Source organism: Pleurodeles waltl, chromosome 8 (genome assembly GCF_031143425.1).
Source record: "Pleurodeles waltl isolate 20211129_DDA chromosome 8, aPleWal1.hap1.20221129, whole genome shotgun sequence".
Taxonomy (NCBI): Eukaryota; Metazoa; Chordata; class Amphibia; order Caudata; family Salamandridae; genus Pleurodeles; species Pleurodeles waltl.
In genome coordinates, this window is record NC_090447.1 from 1380623640 (window position 1) to 1380643096 (window position 19457).

The 19457-nt window shown below is 43.6% G+C and overlaps 1 protein-coding gene across 3 annotated transcripts in view; it reads right to left on the minus strand.

Annotated features, from left to right (window-relative positions):
* The window catches only part of CEP57 (centrosomal protein 57), a 210605-nt gene that overhangs the window by 114274 nt on the left and 76874 nt on the right, over positions 1 to 19457 (minus strand). For all 3 annotated transcript variants that reach the window (XM_069202403.1, XM_069202402.1, XM_069202401.1), the window contains exon 5: positions 5800 to 5916. In XM_069202403.1, the coding sequence (XP_069058504.1) occupies positions 5800 to 5916 (117 nt within the window). The remainder of the gene's footprint in view (positions 1 to 5799; positions 5917 to 19457) is intronic.

A 19457-nucleotide genomic window follows, 5' to 3' on the forward strand; every position in this document is an offset into this window, starting at 1 on the left:
GTAAAGTGCACCAGAGGTGCCTAGGGTCTGTAAATCAAATGCTACTGGTGGACCTGCAGCACTGATTGTGCCACGCACGAGTAGCCCTGTAAACATACCTCAGACGTGCCATTGCAGTGTGTGTGTGTGGAGCTTTAAATTGCCATGTCGACCTTGCAAGTGCACCCACTTGCCGGGCCCAAAGCCTTCCCTTTTAGTACATGTAAGGCACCCCTAAGGTAGGACCAAAGTAGCCCCATGGGCAGGGTGGAGTGAATTTAAAAAGCAAGAAATGTATGAGGATGTTTTACATGTCCTGATAGGGAAATTCTGCCAAATTCGTTTTTCATTATTGCAAGGCCTCTCTCTCCCATAGGTTAACATGGGGATTGCCTTAAAATATATTTCAAGTGTAATTTCCCAATGGCAGCAGATAGAGATATAATGTTTGGGGTCTCCGAACTCACAATTTAAAAATACATATTTTGTTAAAGTTGGTTTTTAGATGCTAAGTTTAAAAATGGCACTTTTAGAAAGTGGGCATTTTCTTGCTTAGCCATTATGTACCTCTGCCTAGATGCTGAATTCACGTCTGGTCAGGATGACAGTTGGGCTGTTTGTGAGTTCAATCTAGACAGTAACACAAAGGTAGCGGAGGTGTTCCCTGCATATCCTGAAGGTTCTTCCTGGGCTAGAGTGGTGGGAGGAGCAGACACTTGCACCTGAATAACACTATGCCTGTCCTTGCATAATGCAGTCTCCAGCCCCCTAGAGTGTGTCTGGGACCAGGGCAGGAATGGGGGGCTCCTGTGCAATACAAAGACTTTCCTTTGACGTTGCCTACTTCAAAGGCATAAACGAGTATAAGTACTGGACTGCTGACCCCACAATTTTAGAACACTTCTAGATTAAGAGAAGACTTTGTGAAAGAGAAGAGCTGAAGAGCTGTGAAGAGGAATACTGCCCCTTTGCTGTGTGTGCTTTGCTGGTTTGGCCTGCCATTGCTGCTTCTGCTTTGGAGAGGGCAAAGACTGGACTTTTCTGTGTATCCTGCTTGTGAAGTTTCTCTGAGGGCTTGAACTGAACTTGCCTCCTGTTGTGAAGTCTCAGGGACATCTAAGACTTCATCTGCCAGCACCGGAGCTGTTCCAGTCCCTCGGCCCTTGGAAGTGGAAGCTGGTAACCTACATGACAATCCACACAAAGAAGCTGTTGCAGCAGAAAAATTGATGTAGCGCCTGCACTGTGGCTGCAAAATCAACACATCACCTGCTTCAGCGCAGATCCATTGTTGCCATGGGTCTGGATTTCCCACGCATCGTGCCAGGGCGTAAAGTCTTCAAGATCAGCGCAAGGATCTAAGGCTGCGTTCCTGGAAATCGACGCATCTTTCTCCTGCGGGGGAAAGAATTGGCATATTGCCTACCAAGCAGGGAAAGAATCAACGAACAGGTTTACTTGCGAGTAAGGAACTGACGTATTGCTTGCTTTTCCAATGCATCACCTCTCCTGTGGCTTTATTTTTGATGCGTACCAGGTACTCTGTGCTAAAACAATGCATCCATTGACTTTTATGAATTAAGACTCTTAACTTTAAAAAGTGATATCTCTACTTGTGTATATTGGATTTTTATCACTTTGGTTTTGTTTTATATAGATAAATATTGGCTATTTTTATAAACTATAAAAGGAGGAGTCCTTTTGTGGTGTTTTCACAGGGTTACTTTACATATTGCCTCAGAGAGAGCCTGACCGCTTGTGCCAAGCTACCAAGCGGGTGAGCAGGTGTTATTTGGGGTGACTTTCTTACCCGGACTAGAGTGAGGGCACCTACTCGGGCAGGGTGTAAACAGACTGCAAACTAGAGACCCCATTTCTAACAAGAGTCTACAAGGGGCAGTTATTTTGTTATGATGTAGAGTTCTTTATTAATGTGTGTCCTCAACTTTTTCCCAAACTGGAGCAGTGTTTTGGTCAGTCCTAATGGATGCTGAGTTGCTGTTTTAGAAACCCTATGCAACGGTTAAGGTCTTTTGCCTTGTGGCAGATCCCATTCGAGATGACACAGGGCAAGGAGAGGCAACTGTGCAACAGACAGGGGTGCTGGGGCCATTTGCCTCCACTGCCAAAGCCCGTCCTACTATGGTTCTGAAAACTTGGCAAAGTAAAACTCCTTCAGTACTTGACTTAGTGGCAGCGATGGTAAGCAGTCATAGGCTTCTCAGGGATATATTAGTGTGGGTGTACAATAGGTTACGAGCTTGACAAACACCCAACAAACATACGAGGGAGGCTGGCACCCTCTCATTGTACCCCTCCATAGTCTAGTGGTCTGCCTCTTTAGACCTTATTCTCTTTTGACTGTTTTCAAGCTCAGTCTGCCACCTGTTCTGTGTTGAAGAAGGCCCCAGTTCTATCCTCAGGCCACAGTATGTGCTCTGCGTGGTCAAGTCACTCGGTTGCCCCTCTCTGGCTGGCCAGTAATGATGCAGCAGATGCGGTCTTCAGATGGTCCCAACTGTCTTGGCAACAGGTGGCCTTACGGCAGCAGAGGGACTATTGCCTCCAAATCGGTAAGTCTTGCCGATGAGCACTGGGGGTGAGGCAATGACACAGTCTTCATAGGAGCAGCTCCCGGACTCTGCTACTTTTTAGGGCTTCAAGTTGCTTTGGTCAATGATGGTGATGGCTAAGTCCGATCAGGCATGCAGAAAATTAGCTCCACAGGCAGCTAATCAATACTTCAGCACATGAGGACAAGGTACCTACATGCTGCAGATTCTTCTTCTGGGGAGCATAGTGGACATCATGAACCCTTCATAACCACAAGTGCTAGCCACTCAGTAAGGTCACTCAGGTACCCAAAGGTGGAAACAACGGGTTGACAGAGGAGTTCTTCGGTGGCATGGGCCACTAGGGTAGAGACAGACCAGTGCTACAAACTCGGCATCAGTTACTTGGTGCAACAACCATGTGCCATCAGGCAATGTGAATAAATTCTTTAGCAGTGCGGGCCGATTACGCACACTTAGGCAAGTACTAAAGCTGCAACAGCGGGGATGAGGTCAGGATCCGCCCGGGCACGTTTTGACAGTGTTGTGCCTGAGTCAGAGTTCAGAGCACAACACACACACTCTTCTAGAGTTTTTGGTGAACGGACCCAGCACCGGGCTCAACTGCTTCAGTCCACACTGGCAGTCAGCTTCTCATGCGGGGCTGGCTTGTTACTTTCCTTGTCAATCGGGTAGGAATCACCAACCACTCTAGGACAACTGAGGCAGCTCTCCTCCAGATCAGGCTCTAGTTGATGACCTCTGGGAAGCTGGCAGTCAGGCACACACCAGCTTTGGCTGAGCAGTCCTTTCTGTAGTATACAGAGCACCCTATCCTTGGTCTGAGAGAACTTGGACCTTTAACAAAAAATGGGTCAGCAGCTTCCAGTGTTATGCAGATACAGCAGACTGGTTGGGGGGTGTATTCCCAGACTGCACTTTCTGAACGGTTGAGTATGGTCTCCTTTCATGTGCCCTTCTCAGGCTGTCACCCAGACTCAGCCTTTGTCTTGAAAGATGCTCTTCAGAGCTTTACTTCACAGAATATGAGGGCTCACGGGAACAGAGGAAACACAATGTGAGGCCTAAAAACGGTAAGAGAGGCCAACTACTAACTAATGTCACCAGCAGGCAGAAATGACAAGAGCTTAGTGATCACCGATCCATGAAAGAGGCGGGGTACATTCAGAAACAGGGGGTGGACAAGAGGCACGACAGACTTCCTCAGGAAGGAATATAGATAAACCCTGGCAAAGATGGAGGCAAAAACAATCTATTGGGCTAAACAACGCTAGCTCTATAAAGTCAGTAATAAGTGGGAATATTGTTGGCCTGGTTAGCCCAGAGATAGGAGAGTCCAAGCTGGATCAGGGAGGTTAAGGTTGAACATGGGGTCCAGATGGTCACAGACAGGAACATCATGCACTGCTTCGCAGTATACCTCAAGAGTCTGTATAGGTCCAGGGTGGCCACAGGCAGGGACGATCTGGAGAGTTTTTAGAACACAACCCCACGCCATGGCACCCAAGGAGGATGCTTTGCAGTTAGACAAACTGGTGGCACGAGTGATCGGGGAGGAAATTACACAAATGTAAGGTGAGAAAACGCTGCGGGCTTAATGGCCTCACCACAGAATTGTTTAAAATGTTTGGAGAGACGAGTGGGAACTCCAATCCTACGTATGTTTTGCAAGTTGAAGCGAAAGGGCCCACTCTCCCCCTGAGCTAGAAGTGTTAATATTGTTATGGTCCACAAACAAGGCTAGCCCCAGAAACCTGTTCTTCATATTGGCCGATATCCCTACTCAATACAGAGGTGAAAATACAGGCTAGTCGCCTCTACCAGGTGACAGACCAACTAATACATAGTGTTCGTTCTGGATTAATACCTCCCAGATCTACCTGCCACAATCACAGACACCTTCACTGAGTCGTTTATGGGCAAAGACCTCTATAAGAGCCAGCTGTATTAACGGCCCTAGTTGCTGAAATGGCATTCAACTTCCTAGAATGGCCTTCTTTAATGGTGGTGCTCCATAAAATGGGACTTGGCCCCAGATTTAGAGACTGGGTCCATTTTTACACTGCACTGATGGACAGGGAGAGGGCAAACTTTGTCCTCTCTGACACATCCCCCCTGGAATAGGGAGCAAGGCAGGGCTGCCCTCTTCCCCCTCTGTTTGCACTGGGAATGCAACCCCTGGCAGAATAGGTACAGTGCGATGTCAGACATGCAGGCTTCATTGAGAACCAGGCTGGGAAGACATTTCATTGTATGCAATGGCGTATTGTTATCTGTCTGACCTGGGCCAATCTATTACCTGCATTTTGGTAATGGTAAAGATCATTGGAGGGTACTCTGGGGCGTATATATAAACTGGCACAAGTTTGTAGTTTTCCTGCTCACATCATGGGAAGCCCTGAGGAATGGGGCCAATGTGTCAGTGGGCTGAGGGCTACCGAAACCTGGGAATATATGTTAAGCGGGATCTGAATAATTACATCCATATCAATCTAGGGTGGTTACTAGATGCCTATAAAGCTGATGTGGAACATTGGTGGAAATTCCCACTATCCCTCTTGGGGAGAGTAGCCCTCTTCAAAATGATTAAGTTGTCTCAGTTTTAATACAGGTTACAAAATACACCCGACAAAATAACAAACCACTTCTTCAGAAGGGCTGACGGGGTCACTCGCCAGCAAGCTTGTTATGGAGGCTCCCACATAATATCCCAATATACACTAAGGTGTGGTCCTTATGAAGGTGTTATAAGCCTTCCGGACCTCCGGCTGTACTACTGGGTGCCTAACTGGCCATAAGTAATGAGTGGGCCTTGGCAGACAAACAGAAACCCTTCCTTATGGCAGATGAGCGATACAGAGCAGGAAGTACCTTACAGACTTACATGGGAGGATTGAATGCTTGGCCGCTTCCAACAGCCACAGTCAAAGTTTGGAGGAGTGGCTGTGAAGTGCTGGGATGGTATACAGCAAATAGTCTATATAGCTAAAACGGATAATTAAAGGGTAATGGAGATGTTGTCAGGTCAAGAAAATAGGATAGAATCCACAGTCAAAATTAATTCTGACAAAAACATTTTTGGCTGCATTTGTCTGCTATTTGTATGTCAAGATACATGATGGGATGACTGAAACGTAGTAATAATGCCACAGAATATAAATGAAACCTATTAGTCAGGATCAAGTTGCTGACTGCCAATCACTGTGAGAGATCAAGATTTAAGAGTTAACTACACACAATTACTTACCTCAGCTACAGCTTGCATTGTGGTCAGGTTTGTGTATTCATGTTCAAGCATATCCAATTTTTCAAGTTTTGATTGGAGATTATGTTTTTCTAATTGTCTATCTCCTTCAACTGAGAGCTGCCAACAAAAACACAGAAATTAAACAAAAGAAAGAAAAAAACATACCGTTCTTGGTACCTTAAGACACAATCCTTTGCACCACACAGTAAATATATATGTAATCTACTCAACATTTAACCTGAACATTATTGGGTTTGCCTTAACCATGTAGCATTTGTGCTGTTTTTCCTTAACAGAAATAGGATGTATTTTCAGAATGTTTTATTAGTTTTAACACAAGAATATAAGAACATAAGAAAAGAAAGAAAAATCCAAACACAATATGAACATTACAGAATGGCATATAAAAGCATGGTCACATTCAACACAAGGAAGAAGACCTGGATGATATGCAATTGTAACAATCATACAGACTACAATCTGTTAAAAAGAAAGTTAGCAAACTTTGATGATTAAGTTCTGATGACCGTGGGCTAAATAGAAGATACAAACATTTTTTAATGGAATACATAAATTGGCATTATGTTGTTAAATTCCAAGGTGGAGAGATTAGACAGAAAAAAAGAGAAGACTAGCACACAATGGTTCCATTATGAGTGGTGAAGTATTCTGATGTTTATGCATCTTTAATTTTTGCACGACATATCCAGTTATTGCCAAATATGATTTTTAGAAGATAGCAAAATAGATTTTTGAAGTGTTATGATGTCTGCAATTCTGATGAAGGCCAACCATTCCCTCCATGTGTGGATTTATATGTTGTGTTTTTCCAGTTGCATAGCATTGTTTTGAAGACTTATGTAAACATCAGCTCTATCAAATGGAGAGCAGAGCTGTTCAGGTGGGGTGGGAAAGAGTTTGGTGTTTTACCCAACAGAGTGAAGGAAATGTTTTGGGGAAGGAGTGTCTTAAAATGTAACTGATATATTCACAATTGAGGTCCATGAATGAATTCAATAAAGAACAGTTAAAGAACATGTGAGCAATGTATTATGTCTTTGTTGCAGTGCCATCACCTATACTGTTGTCTAAATAGTAGCTGGTGTAGGCAGGTTGTTGTCCCGAATGTCCTACGGAGGACCACCAATTCACTTCAGCTAAGGAGGGAGGAATCTTGATTTGAACACCATTACCCAAGATCAGAGCTAGTCAGTAAGTCCAGATTGGTTAGTATGCAATTTGGTTTCCCATTTAGTTTAAGGATGTGCTAATAATTTTGTGGCATACTGGCAAAATGTAGCATATATTTTTGAAACTATATGATTTACTATAAGACGTTTTGCTATTAAGGTGGGAAGGGAATGAAGGGAACATCTGTTAGCTTGGAGATGAGGGCCTTTAATTTCAAGAAGTTGTAGAATTTGGAGTTGTTCAAAGAGAAAATATTTAAAACTTTGTCAAATGTAGGTGGGTCATTTCCCAAGTGTTTAATCCAGCGGATTCCTTTGAATATACAGTTTTCCTATGTTAAAGTAGAGCTCTCTATTCTAAAGTTTGTCTTTAGCGATAGTGATGCAAGGTTGCAATTTTTTTATTCTAATCTTTAGTTTAGTTTAGTTTAGAATCCATTCTCAATTGGCATACTCAGTGTCCTTTAGAATTAGTTTTGAGAGCAACTGTTAGTTTATGGATGGTGAGATACGACATTAAATAGAGACTCTTTTTAAGGTTTCTCAATATCTGCCTAAAGGGGTTGGTAAGACCTATCTAATGAGTATTAAAGGGATTCCTGCCTGAAAGGGAAAACTGTTAGGTACGATTCAAACATTCTTTACTACTTTAATGTATTGCAGGAAGTAGCATTTTGAGGGAAATGTAGTTTTGCCTTCTATTGAAATCAGTTTAAAAGCCTATCATGAAGACATCTTCAGATAGCTAGACACCATCACGTTAATGACAGCGGAGGTTGCCATCATTGTTACCTCTTCAATTCTCCCCATCAACAACGCAATTTGGATGGGGGCATCTTTTCAGCAAATAAGATACTTTTTAAAAGTCTTCATTGCGTCTACTGGTTTTTAGGAGATCATTGTCAAGAAGCCTGTCTCCCGTGTTGTCAGCAAAGAGATGCCAAGAATCTCACTAGAAAGCAAGATGTTTGGTGGTCTAACTTTTTATTTGTCTTTGTTTAGGGGGGAAAAAAAAACACTACTTTTGAGTATTAGTTGACTGTCCTATTTAAAGCTTTAGCTCCAACTACAGCCAAACCGTGTTTCGTCTGGGCTGTATGATAGAATCTTGATACGTACTGAAATCAAAAGAGCTCCCAATCTCTATTTTCTAATTCTCCAAACTGCTCTTTGGCGCCTTTAACGACCACATTAGTCCATAAAGCCCAATCCTTTGACATCTCATTCACCCCCTGTGTCTGGGAAATCGTTCCAGTAATGTTTCATATAGGGTTTTGGGTATGTTCCCTGTAAAGAGAACCGCCTTGCAAATAGTTTTGGATGGACTACATAGTAGGACGTAACAAAAGTATTGTACGGTTGTGGGTGCAGACTTTTCCCTAAAACCACCCATATAGGATGCTATTTAAAGCTTAGATGGAGGTTTCAACATATGCTGGTGCTTTGAATTAGATTGTATTGACTGACTTACCATGGATTCTTGGAATTTTCTTAATGAATAGTAAGAGAAGTTCAAAGGCTAACAAGAAAAGGGCTGGTGATAGTCCTATTCCCTCTTTAAGAGGGAAATTGTAGGATAGAAAATCTCCTGATTCGTACGGTAGCAGCTGGGCTGATATACAAGGCTAAGGTTGGTCGTTGTAATGAAGTTACTGTCCAGGTTACATTTGTTTAGAAATGCTCTAAGAAATGACAACATAATCTTGCCAAAAGCCTTTTCAGAATCTAATGCTATTGCTACATTTAGAGCTTTAGACTGTTTGGCTTTCTCTAAAGAATAGCAAACTAGTCTAGTGGTGACGCTAAGGACGTTATTTTTCATGAAGCCAGCTTACACTGGGTTTCAGGTTTGGCAAGAGTTTCACCAGTCTGTCATCTAGTATACTTGTAAACATTTTGCTGTCTGTTTATAAGAGAAATTGGTCATTAGTGTTTGTGTGTGTTCGTCTTTACTTTCTTTCAGTATATTAGCAATAAGTGCTTTTGATCTCTCCTGCTAGCTCAAAGTAGTGAAACATTTCTGGTATGGGGACATTTATGCTTTCCCAGAAGTTTTTGTAAAATTGAGCAATAAAGCTCTCCCTGCCTGGTGCTTAAATACTTAAATTATTTCCTCAATCTTAATTGGGGGGGGGGGGGGGGGGGTTTAAGCTTGCTCCTCTTTGAATTACTAAGCAAGGGAAAGTTAAGATTTGCTAGCCATTTTTCACAATCTGCTGCAATGTTTTAATTTTCTGGCTATACTTCAGTATAGAAAGTTTTAAAGAGTTCAGCTATCTTTTGTGTCTTTGGGCCTATTGTTCCTGATTTGTCTGGTGGAAATACTCAACTTGGCCTGTTTGAATTTTAAATATGAGGTTAGAAAATTCCAGGCTTTGTTAGCTTTGAATAGTTCCAGAGATTTTGTTTTGTCATTCAGATTCCAGTTCTAGAAATTATAATATTGTTATACTCAAATTTTCCCTTATTTATTGATTCAGTTAATTATATTTTGAATCTCTGTCCTGTATTTCTATGCGTTTTATTTCCTTTTCTCTAGTCAAGTGACAAAACAGTCATCCACATAAATCTCTTCATTGACGCTACTAAGGAAAATCCTTCTTCATCTTCCACAACACTCTCGCTTTATGACTGTCCAGGTCTCCAGCTTAAATAGAGTGGACTATAGCAAAGCCCTTTTTCTCCGTTTATCTGACTACTTAGTCAAAAGGCTACAAGGAATCCAATTTGCCATGGCCAAACTGGTTTTGCACTTGCCACTGCAAGCTTCTGCATTTAAGGCTCTTGAGTCCTTAGACTGGATCCCGGAGTCCAATAGAATCTCTTTACACAGTCCACAGGGCAATCAACTGAATCCGTCCTCAATAACTCCAACACAAATTTCAGAGGTATATTTCTCGTCGGCTGATGTGCTCGGAAACGTCTAGTTTACTTTGCCAACCTAATGTTAGAAGGTAAGCCGGAGGCCGCGCCTTTTCTGTTCAAGCTGTTCATCTCTGAACATTCTTCCCCTCTTTCTCTGCTAATGATCTTTTGGAAATCCAAAAGGCTTTAAAAACCTGTATCTACATAAGTCCATAAATAGTATATCCACACCTCATTGCAGCCTATTTCCAGCACCAAGATGCCTTTTGGACAGCAGTAGTGCTTTACATATTCAAATAATAGGCAACCTGAAAAATTATTATTAGGACTACCATCATATTTATCTCTGCGAATTTTCGACCGTAAACTGATCATGACTCCTCTCATATCTTTAAAAGCATCATTCAAGAGTTGTCACTGCAGATTAGAGATGGAATCCTCCTAAAAATACTTTTTTTTTTTTTTAAATTTAATCATATTAATATTATCCTCCTCTTAAGAATTCTGCACGCATCCCCCAACACTTATTTTCAGGTGTGCTCCAAGTAATGGTCTAACTTATGGTAACCCAGTCTGAGACTACTCGTTTCAATTTGAGGATTTTCTACAGAATGTAGGTGGATTCCTGAAATGAAAAGATAGTCTATTCTTGAGTAGGATTGAGGTGGAAACTAAAAGAAGGTTTAATCATGTGTGTCAGGATGTTGTAATGTACATGCATAATTCAAGTCATGTTTTTCACACAGTTTATGCACAGCCTTGTGTGGCTAGGAGGACATATTTGGGAATTTGATAGTCTATCTAAAGCTCGATCTAAAGACAGGTTAAAGTTCCCTTAAAAAATGATCAGGGTGTTTTGGTGATCCAAAAGTTTCTTCTTTAGTTTATGCCAAAATAGAAAGCTGTTAGCATTTGGAACATAAATACTATCTGAATAATATTCCTTATCTTTCTGAGCCTGGATATGCTCCATCTGCCATCTTCATCAATCTCATGTGAGAGAACTACAATGCTCGATTTATTTGCAAGCACAGGTTAGCATAACAAAAATAAGAACTAAATTAAGATCCCACTGTGGCATTACATATGGTTTAGGAGGAAACATGTGGAGTAAACCGGTTAGAAATCACATCATAAAAAGTTATTTGAATAAAAAAAAGCTACTCAGGTAAATACAAAAAAAAAACCATTAAGGGCTGACAGATAACCTTTAACTGTGTCCTCTGCCAGTCTTTGCTTGGCCAACAACAGATCAAAAAAAGACATCATGGAAATTTGGGCTGCAACAGGTCTGGGTTCTCTGGGAGCCAGACCACTTTCCCTGCGTCCTGCACAAACAGACTTTGCAGAAGGACGTTTGACGGCACAGATGTCATCCACTACTTTGGGAGCAAGATCAAAAGCAGTCAGTTGCTGCTGCTCAATCTACAAGCAGGGAGGTGCAGACTGCACAGGACTGGATAAAAAGCCCTGCCCTACAGCTGGGACAGAAGCTCCTCCCCGAATGCCAGCCCGATTGGAGGACAGATACAGGGCTGGCTTTTGGGTGGTACAACTGGTGCGGTACTGACAGTGGGTGCGGCGCTGTGTTTAGCAATTAGTAATGATTTAAGAGCACCTGATACAGAGTTCCTTGAGCGTCCAGCTTCCAGGCAACACTAAAAATGTCAAGATAACTCCAGTGATTATTGTTCATGCTAGAGAGAGAGTCTGGAGTTTTGTCTAGTGGCAGTTGTGACTCGCCATAAATTAGTGCAGAGGGTTAATATGCCTGCTGCAAAAACCAGATCTGCATTTTATGTGGACAGTTGAGTGGATTAGTAAAACCAGCCTCTACCAGAACTTAAAAAAAAAAAAAATGTATGTGAGAGAGGGGCTATGAAGACATGAGGGGCACGTTTGCTGGGTGGCAATGAGGGAATCCGAGAGAAGGTCATGGGGAGGGGTGCCAAAGAAGACTGTTGCACAGGACGCCACAAGCGCTAAAGCCGGCCCTGGACAGATATTCATGGCCAGAGGTCTGGTTACCACATGCTACTGGCTCAATCTAGGATGATGTGGGCCCAGTCATTCTTGAGCTTCTTCATAACTTGGGGTAAGAACGATTGGTGGCAGGAAGGCATAAAGAAGTTCAATGCTAAGCTCTATCTGGAATGCAGGTCCAAGAGAGAGCGGTCGTGGGAACTCCAGTGTGTAAAAGTGTTGATGTTATGCATTCTCAGCAGTAGTGAAGAGCTCTAGCTAGGATGCTCCCCATGGCTGGAAGACACCCTGAGCTTCCTCTGGGTCTGACTGCCATTCATGATTCGCTAGGTGTTGCCAGCTGAGTTTGTCCGCCCTGCTGTTTAGAGATACCACTAGATGATGTACGATCAGGAAAATGCTCTGATGATTAAGCCAGTTCCACAGGTGCAGGACCTCCTGACACAGAACTCAATACCCCAACCTCACCCTACTTGTTGCAATATCACATGGCGATAGTGTTTTCAGTGAGGACCAGTACAAGCTTCCCCTTTTTGGAATATCAGGAAGGATTTCAACGCAAAGCGAATGGCCCACAACTCCAACAAGATGTGACTGCAGGTCTTCATCAGAGAACAGAGCCCTCTGATCTCCACTTTCCAGAGAAGACCGTCCCAACCCAGCAGAGATGCATCTGCCACCACAATCAACTCTGGGTGGGGTTGAGAAGGGGATCTGCCACTGGTCCAATTGCGGTCAAACAGCCACCACTGCAGAACTTTCAGTGTCTACCAAACACCTAGGTGGAATTCGACCAATTAGGACTTCAGATCTCACTGCATAGCCGCATATACCACCTGGCATGGTCGACGAGCGGGTGGGAGGAAGCCAGTAGTTTAAGAACCTTCTGAGTCAACCTCATTGGGATCATAGCCCGAATGTCCTGAGCTATCTGCTCTGCAGGAAAGGCCCAGTAGCACTCCATATCCATGGTGGCTTAGGTGAAATTGAGACTCTGTGAAAGAGTCAGGTGTGATTTTGTCACGTTGTTAGTAAACCACAACTATGTCTGGAGGTTCACTGTCCTCTGGAGGTGATCCATGACTGACTGTAGTGAGGCCGCCTTTAACAGTCAGTAGATGAGGAAGGGGGAAGACAGATACACCCAATCTCAGAAGGCATGCAACTACCACCGGCATCACCTTCTTGAACCCTGAGGGGCACTAGTGAGGCTGAAACGCAGCACCACAAAGTGAAATTACTCGTTGCCCATCTTGAACCACAAGTAATGCCTCTGGTACTGCAAGATGCCAGAACTACAGGAGTCCTGCAGGTCCAGCGCTACCATCCAGTCTCCTTGGTCCAAAACAGATGGAACCAGGGCAAGCACAAGCATCTTGAATTTGCCCTTCTGCAAGCAGAAAGTGAGAGGTCAAAGAAATAAAATGGAACATAGGCTTCTGACCTTTGTCTGCACAAGGAAATAACAGGACTAACATCTGAGGCTAGGACACACGCCATCAACCCAGGGCTCGAAAAATCCACTTGCCCACTCGCATTGACGAGTCTTACTTGATCAGGTCGAGCTATTTTTAATACTTACTCGTCCCTTCCTTCTGGCGAGTTGACACTGAACAGGTGTTCTGTTCAGTTGAAAAGTGGAGGGGCAATAAAAAGATGCTTTTAAATCTTATTCTTATGTCACATTTGCTCTGTGTTCACAGACAGAGGTCAAAAGTCAGTTTTTTCTTACCATTAATTTTCCTGCTGACTGCAGAGTCCCAGGACTTTGTTAAGGTGAACTGTGTGACCTGCTGCTTAGAATGCAAAATAAAAGGATATAGGGTGTCAGGTTTTTCCTAACACACAACATTTAAATGTGAAGTCAACGGTGCAAATATTTCAAAATATATTTTGTGAAAGCCCTTTTTTTTATATTTCTGTGTGATGAAAAAATATTTTAATAGGATAAAAACAAATCAGAGTACTTTACATGTTGATGTACAAATGATATGTTTTCTGAAACCCAATTTTCACAGATTGTTAATACACTAAGGGCCTGATTACAACTTTGGAGGAAGATGTTAATCCATCCCAAATGGGACGGATATACCACCAGCCGTATTACGAGTCCATTATATCCTATGGAACTCGTAATACGGCTGGTGGTATATCCGTCACATTTGGGACGGATTAACACCTCCTCCAAAGTTTTAATCAGGCCCTATGTAGTTTTATCAGTAAAGCTGCACGTTAGTGGAGAGGTTTTTGGAAATTTTTTGGAAAGTTACTGTGTGTAGATGACAATATGTTACCACATCATGGTTTAGTATGAAAATGTCACTTACCCAGTGTACATCTGTTCGTGGCATTGGTCGCTGCAGATTCACATGTTGTGCACAGTCCGCCATCTGGTGTTGGGTCGAAGTGTTACAAGTTGTTTTTCTTCGAAGAAGTCTTTCGAGTCACGAGACCGAGGGACTCCTCCTCTTTGCTTCCATTGCGCATGGGCGTCGGCTCCATCTTAGATTGTTTTCCCCGCAGAGGGTGAGGTAGGAGTTGTGTGTGTTAGTAATAGTGCCCATGCAATGGAATGAATAAGTATGTACAAATTAAGGTTAAGTAATATATATATATACAAATGTACAAATGTTGAAGATAACTTCCAACGGCTACAGGCTCCCGGGGAGGCGGGTGGGCACATGTGAATCTGCAGCGACCAATGCCACGAACAGATGTACACTGGGTAAGTGACATTTTCAGTTCGATGGCATCTGTTGCTGCAGATACACATGTTGTGCATAGACTAGTAAGCAGTTATCTCCCCAAAAGCGGTGGCTCAGCCTGTAGGAGTGGAAGTAGTCTGAAACAAAGTTCTCAGTACGGCTTGACCTACTGTGGCTTGTTGTGCGGATAGCACGTCTACACAGTAGTGTTTAGTAAATGTGTGAGGCGTGGACCATGTGGCTGCCTTACATATTTCGTGCATTGGAATATTTCCTAGGAATGCCATGGTAGCGCCTTATTTTCTGGTTGAGTGTGCCCTTGGTGTAATGGGCAGTTGTCTCTTTGCTTTAAGATAGCAGGTTTGGATGCACTTAACTATCCATCTGGCTATACCTTGTTTTGATATTGGGTTTCCTGTATGAGGTTTTTGAAATGCAATAAACAGTTGTTTTGTTTTCCTGTCCTTTGTTCTGTCGATGTAGTACATTAGTGCTCTTTTGACATCTAATGTATGTAGTGCCCTTTCAGCTACTGAGTCTGGCTGTGGAAAGAACACTGGTAACTCTACCGTTTGATTTAAGTGGAACGGTGAAATAACCTTTGGTAGGAATTTAGGATTGGTTCTTAGTACAACCTTATTTTTGTGTATTTGGATAAAAGGTTCTTGTATTGTAAACGCCTGAATTTCACTTACTCTTCTAAGAGATGTGATGGCAATGAGAAATGCAACTTTCCAGGTTAAGAATTGTATTTCGCAAGAATGCATGGGTTCAAAAGGTGGTCCCATGAGTCTTGTCAAGACGATGTTAAGGTTCCATGAAGGAACAGGTGGTGTTCTTGGTGGTATTATTCTTCTTAGGCCCTCCATAAATGCTTTAATGACGGGTATCCTAAACAGTGAAGTTGAATGGGTAATCTGCAGGTATGCAGATATTGCTGCAAGGTGTATTTTAATGGAAGAGAAGGCTAGATTTGACTTTTGTAAGTGTAGTAAGTATCCCACTACATCTTTTGGGGATGCGTGTAATGGATGAACTTGATTATTATGGCAGTAGCAAACAAACCTTTTCCATTTGCTTGCATAGCAGTGTCTAGTGGATGGTCTTCTAGCTTGTTTTATGACTTCCATACATTCTTCAGTGAGGTTTAAATGTCCGAATTCTAGGATTTCAGGAGCCAGATTGCTAGATTGAGCGATGCTGGGTTTGGATGCCTGATCTGCTGTTTGTGTTGTGTTAACAGATCTGGCCTGTTGGGTAACTTGACGTGTGGTACTACTGACAGGTCTAGTAGTGTTGTGTACCAAGGTTGTCTTGCCCATGTTGGTGCTATTAATATGAGTTTGAGTTTGTTTTGACTCAATTTGTTTACTAGATATGGAAGGAGAGGGAGAGGGGGAAAAGCGTATGCAAATTTCCCTGACCAGTTCATCCATAGGGCATTGCCTTGAGACTGTCTGTGTGGGTACCTGGATGCGAAGTTTTGGCATTTTGCGTTCTCTTTTGTTGCAAATAGGTCTATTTGCGGTGTACCCCAAATTTTGAAGTAAGTGTTTAGGATTTGGGGGTGAATCTCCCATTCGTGGACCTGTTGGTGATCTCGAGAGAGATTGTCTGCTAGTTGATTTTGGATCCCTGGAATAAACTGTGCTATTAGGCGAATGTGGTTGTGAATTGCCCATTGCCATATCTTTTGTGCTAGGAGACATAGCTGTGTCGAGTGTGTTCCCCCTTGCTTGTTTAGGTAATACATTGTTGTCATGTTGTCTGTTTTGACAAGAACGTATTTGTGGGTTATGATGGGTTGAAATGCTTTTAGCGCCAGGAATACTGCTAGTAATTCGAGGTGATTTATATGCAGTTTTGTTTGATGTACATCCCATTGTCCTTGGATGCTGTGGTGATCGAGGTGTGCTCCCCACCCTGTCATGGAAGCATCTGTTGTTATTACGTATTGCGGCACTGGGTCTTGGAACGGCCGCCCTTTGTTTAAATTTGTACTGTTCCACCATAGAAGCGAGATGTAGGTTTGGCGGTCTATCAACACCAGATCTAGAAGGTGACCCTGTGCATGTGACCATTGTGATGCTAGGCACTGTTGTAAGGGCCTCATGTGCAGTCTTGCGTTTGGGACAATGGCTATGCATGAGGACATCATGCATAGGAGTTTTAAAACCACTTTTGCCTGTATTTTTAGTGTTGGATACATGGCCTGTATGACCTTGTGAAAATTTTGAACCCTTTGTGGACTCGGAGTGGCTAATCCTTTTGTTGTGTTGATTACCGCTCCTAAGTAGTGCTGTATTTTGCACGGCACAATGTGTGATTTTTTGTAGTTGAGGGAGAACCCGAGTTTGTAGAGGGTTTGTATGACATACTCTGTGTGTTGTGAACACTTTATTAGCGAGTTGGTCTTGATTAGCCAATCGTCTAGATACGGGAATACGTGTATTTTCTGCCTTCTGATGTGTGCGGCTACTACTGCTAGGCATTTGGTAAATACTCTTGGTGCGGTCGTTATACCGAACGGTAAGACTTTGAATTGATAGTGTATTCCCTTGAATACAAACCTTAGGTATTTCCTGTGCGAAGGTGTATCGGTATGTGGAAATACGCGTCTTTGAGATCTAAGGTTGTCATGTAATCTTGTTGCTTTAGCAGTGGTAACACCTCCTGTAGCGTGACCATGTGAAAGTGGTCTGATTTGATGTAGGTGTTTAGTATTCTGAGATCTAAGATTGGCCTCAGTGTTTTGTCCTTTTTGGGTATTAGAAAGTACAGTGAATAGACTCCTGTGTTTATTTCTGTACATGGTACCAGTTCTATTGCTTCTTTTTGCAGTAGTGCTTGAACTTCTATTTCTAGGAGGTCTAAATGCTGTTTTGACATTTTTTGTGTTTTTGGTGGGATCTGTAGAAATTCTATGCAATAACCATGTTGGATAATTGCTAAGACCCAAGTGTCTGTTGTTATATCCACCCACGATTGATAAAACTGACTTAGTCTTCCCCCCACTGGTGTTATGTGGAGGGGTTGAGTGACTTGTAAGTCACTGTTTGGTTGTTGGGGTTTTGGGGCTTTGAAATTTTCCCCGGTTTCTCGGGAATTGTCCCCCTCTGTACTGGCTCCGAAAACCTCCCCTTTGGTACTGTCCCTGGTAGGTAGACGGTGTTGATTGTGAGGTGCTGGCTTGTGTGGCCTGACCCCGAAACCCCCCTCTGAAAGTTGTTTTACGGAAGGTGCCGAAAGTGCCTCTGCCTTGCGGGGAGTAGAGCGCGCCCATGGCCTTGGCTGTGTCAGTGTCCTTTTTCAGCTTCTCAATCGCCGTGTCAACCTCTGGTCCGAACAATTGTTGTTCGTTGAACGGCATATTGAGTACTGCTTGCTGTATTTCTGGTTTAAAGCCAGACGTGCGTAACCAAGCGTGCCTTCTGATGGTTACTGCAGTGTTTATTGTTCTTGCAGCTGTGTCCGCTGCATCCATAGAGGAGCGTATTTGGTTATTGGAGATGTTTTGTCCCTCCTCAACCACCTGTTTTGCCCGCTTTTGAAATTCTTTGGGTAGATGCTCGATGAGATGCTGCATCTCGTCCCAATGGGCTCTGTCATAACGCGCTAGGAGCGCCTGAGAGTTTGCGATGCACCACTGGCTTGCAGCTTGTACAGCGACTCTTTTCCCAGCTGCGTCGAATTTTCGGCTTTCCTTATCCGGGGGTGGTGCATCGCCCGATGTGTGTGAATTGGCTCTTTTGCGAGCTGCTCCTACCACGACTGAGTCTGGTGGCAGTTGAGAGGTGATAAAAGCAGGGTCTGTGGGAGGTGCTTTATATTTTTTCTCTACCCTCGGAGTGATTGCTCTACTCTTGACAGGGTCTTTGAAGATTTGCTTCGCGTGCCTTAGCATTCCTGGAAGCATAGGCAGGCTTTGGTAGTTGCTATGGGTGGAGGAGAGGGTGTTAAAAAGGAAGTCATCCTCGACAGGTTCTGTGTGTAACGACACGTTGTGGAATTCTGCTGCCCTAGCTACCACCTGCGCATACGCTGTGCTGTCCTCAGGTGGTGAGGGCTTGGTAGGGTATGACTCTGGACTATTGTCTGACACTGGGGCGTCGTATAGGTCCCAAGCATCTTGGTCATCTTGGCTCATGGTGGTGTGAGCCGGTGAATGTGACGGATTTTGTGCCGGTGATATCTGAGTTACAGGTGGAGGAGAGGGTGGCGGAGTTGCTTTCTTTGCCACCTTTGCTTGTGGTGTTAGTTGTTCAGTTTGGAACTCTAGTCTCCTTTTCCTCCTGATTGGTGGAAGAGTGCTAATCTTCCCTGTTCCACTCTGGATGAAGATCCTCTTTTGTGTATGGTCTACATCAGTAGTCTGTAACTCCTCTTCAAACCTGTGTTTACGCATTTGAGAGGACAATGATTGTTCCTCTGAATATGAGCCGGTAGTGGGTTCGGTTGCTGGTTGTTTTGGCACCAAAACTGTGTCTTTTTTTGTTTTCGGCTCCGAGGCGAATCTCTTCTTTTTCGGAGTCGAGCCTTCTCGGCGTCGATCATCCTCGGTGCCGCTGTCTCTGCGTCGAGCAGCGTCGGCTCCGCTTTCTCGGCGTCGATCTTTTTCGGCAACACTTTCTCGGTCCCGAGAATGTTGCGTGCCTGTGTCTCGACCCGAGTCGGACGATCTGGGCACCAGTTTGGCCTTTTTCGGTGCCGATGGACGGTCACCTTTATGGGTTGAGCCATGGCCAGTTGGCAGTGGCGTCCCCTGGGCCTTGTCTGTTTTCTTGTGCTGTGTGCTTTTCGACGTCTTACTCACAGTTTCATCGACGTCGAATTCAACCGAGTCCGAGTCATGGAAGGAGAAGGCTTCCTCCTCTTCTCCTTGTTCCTCGAACTCTCGGTGTTCTGTCGGCGTGGA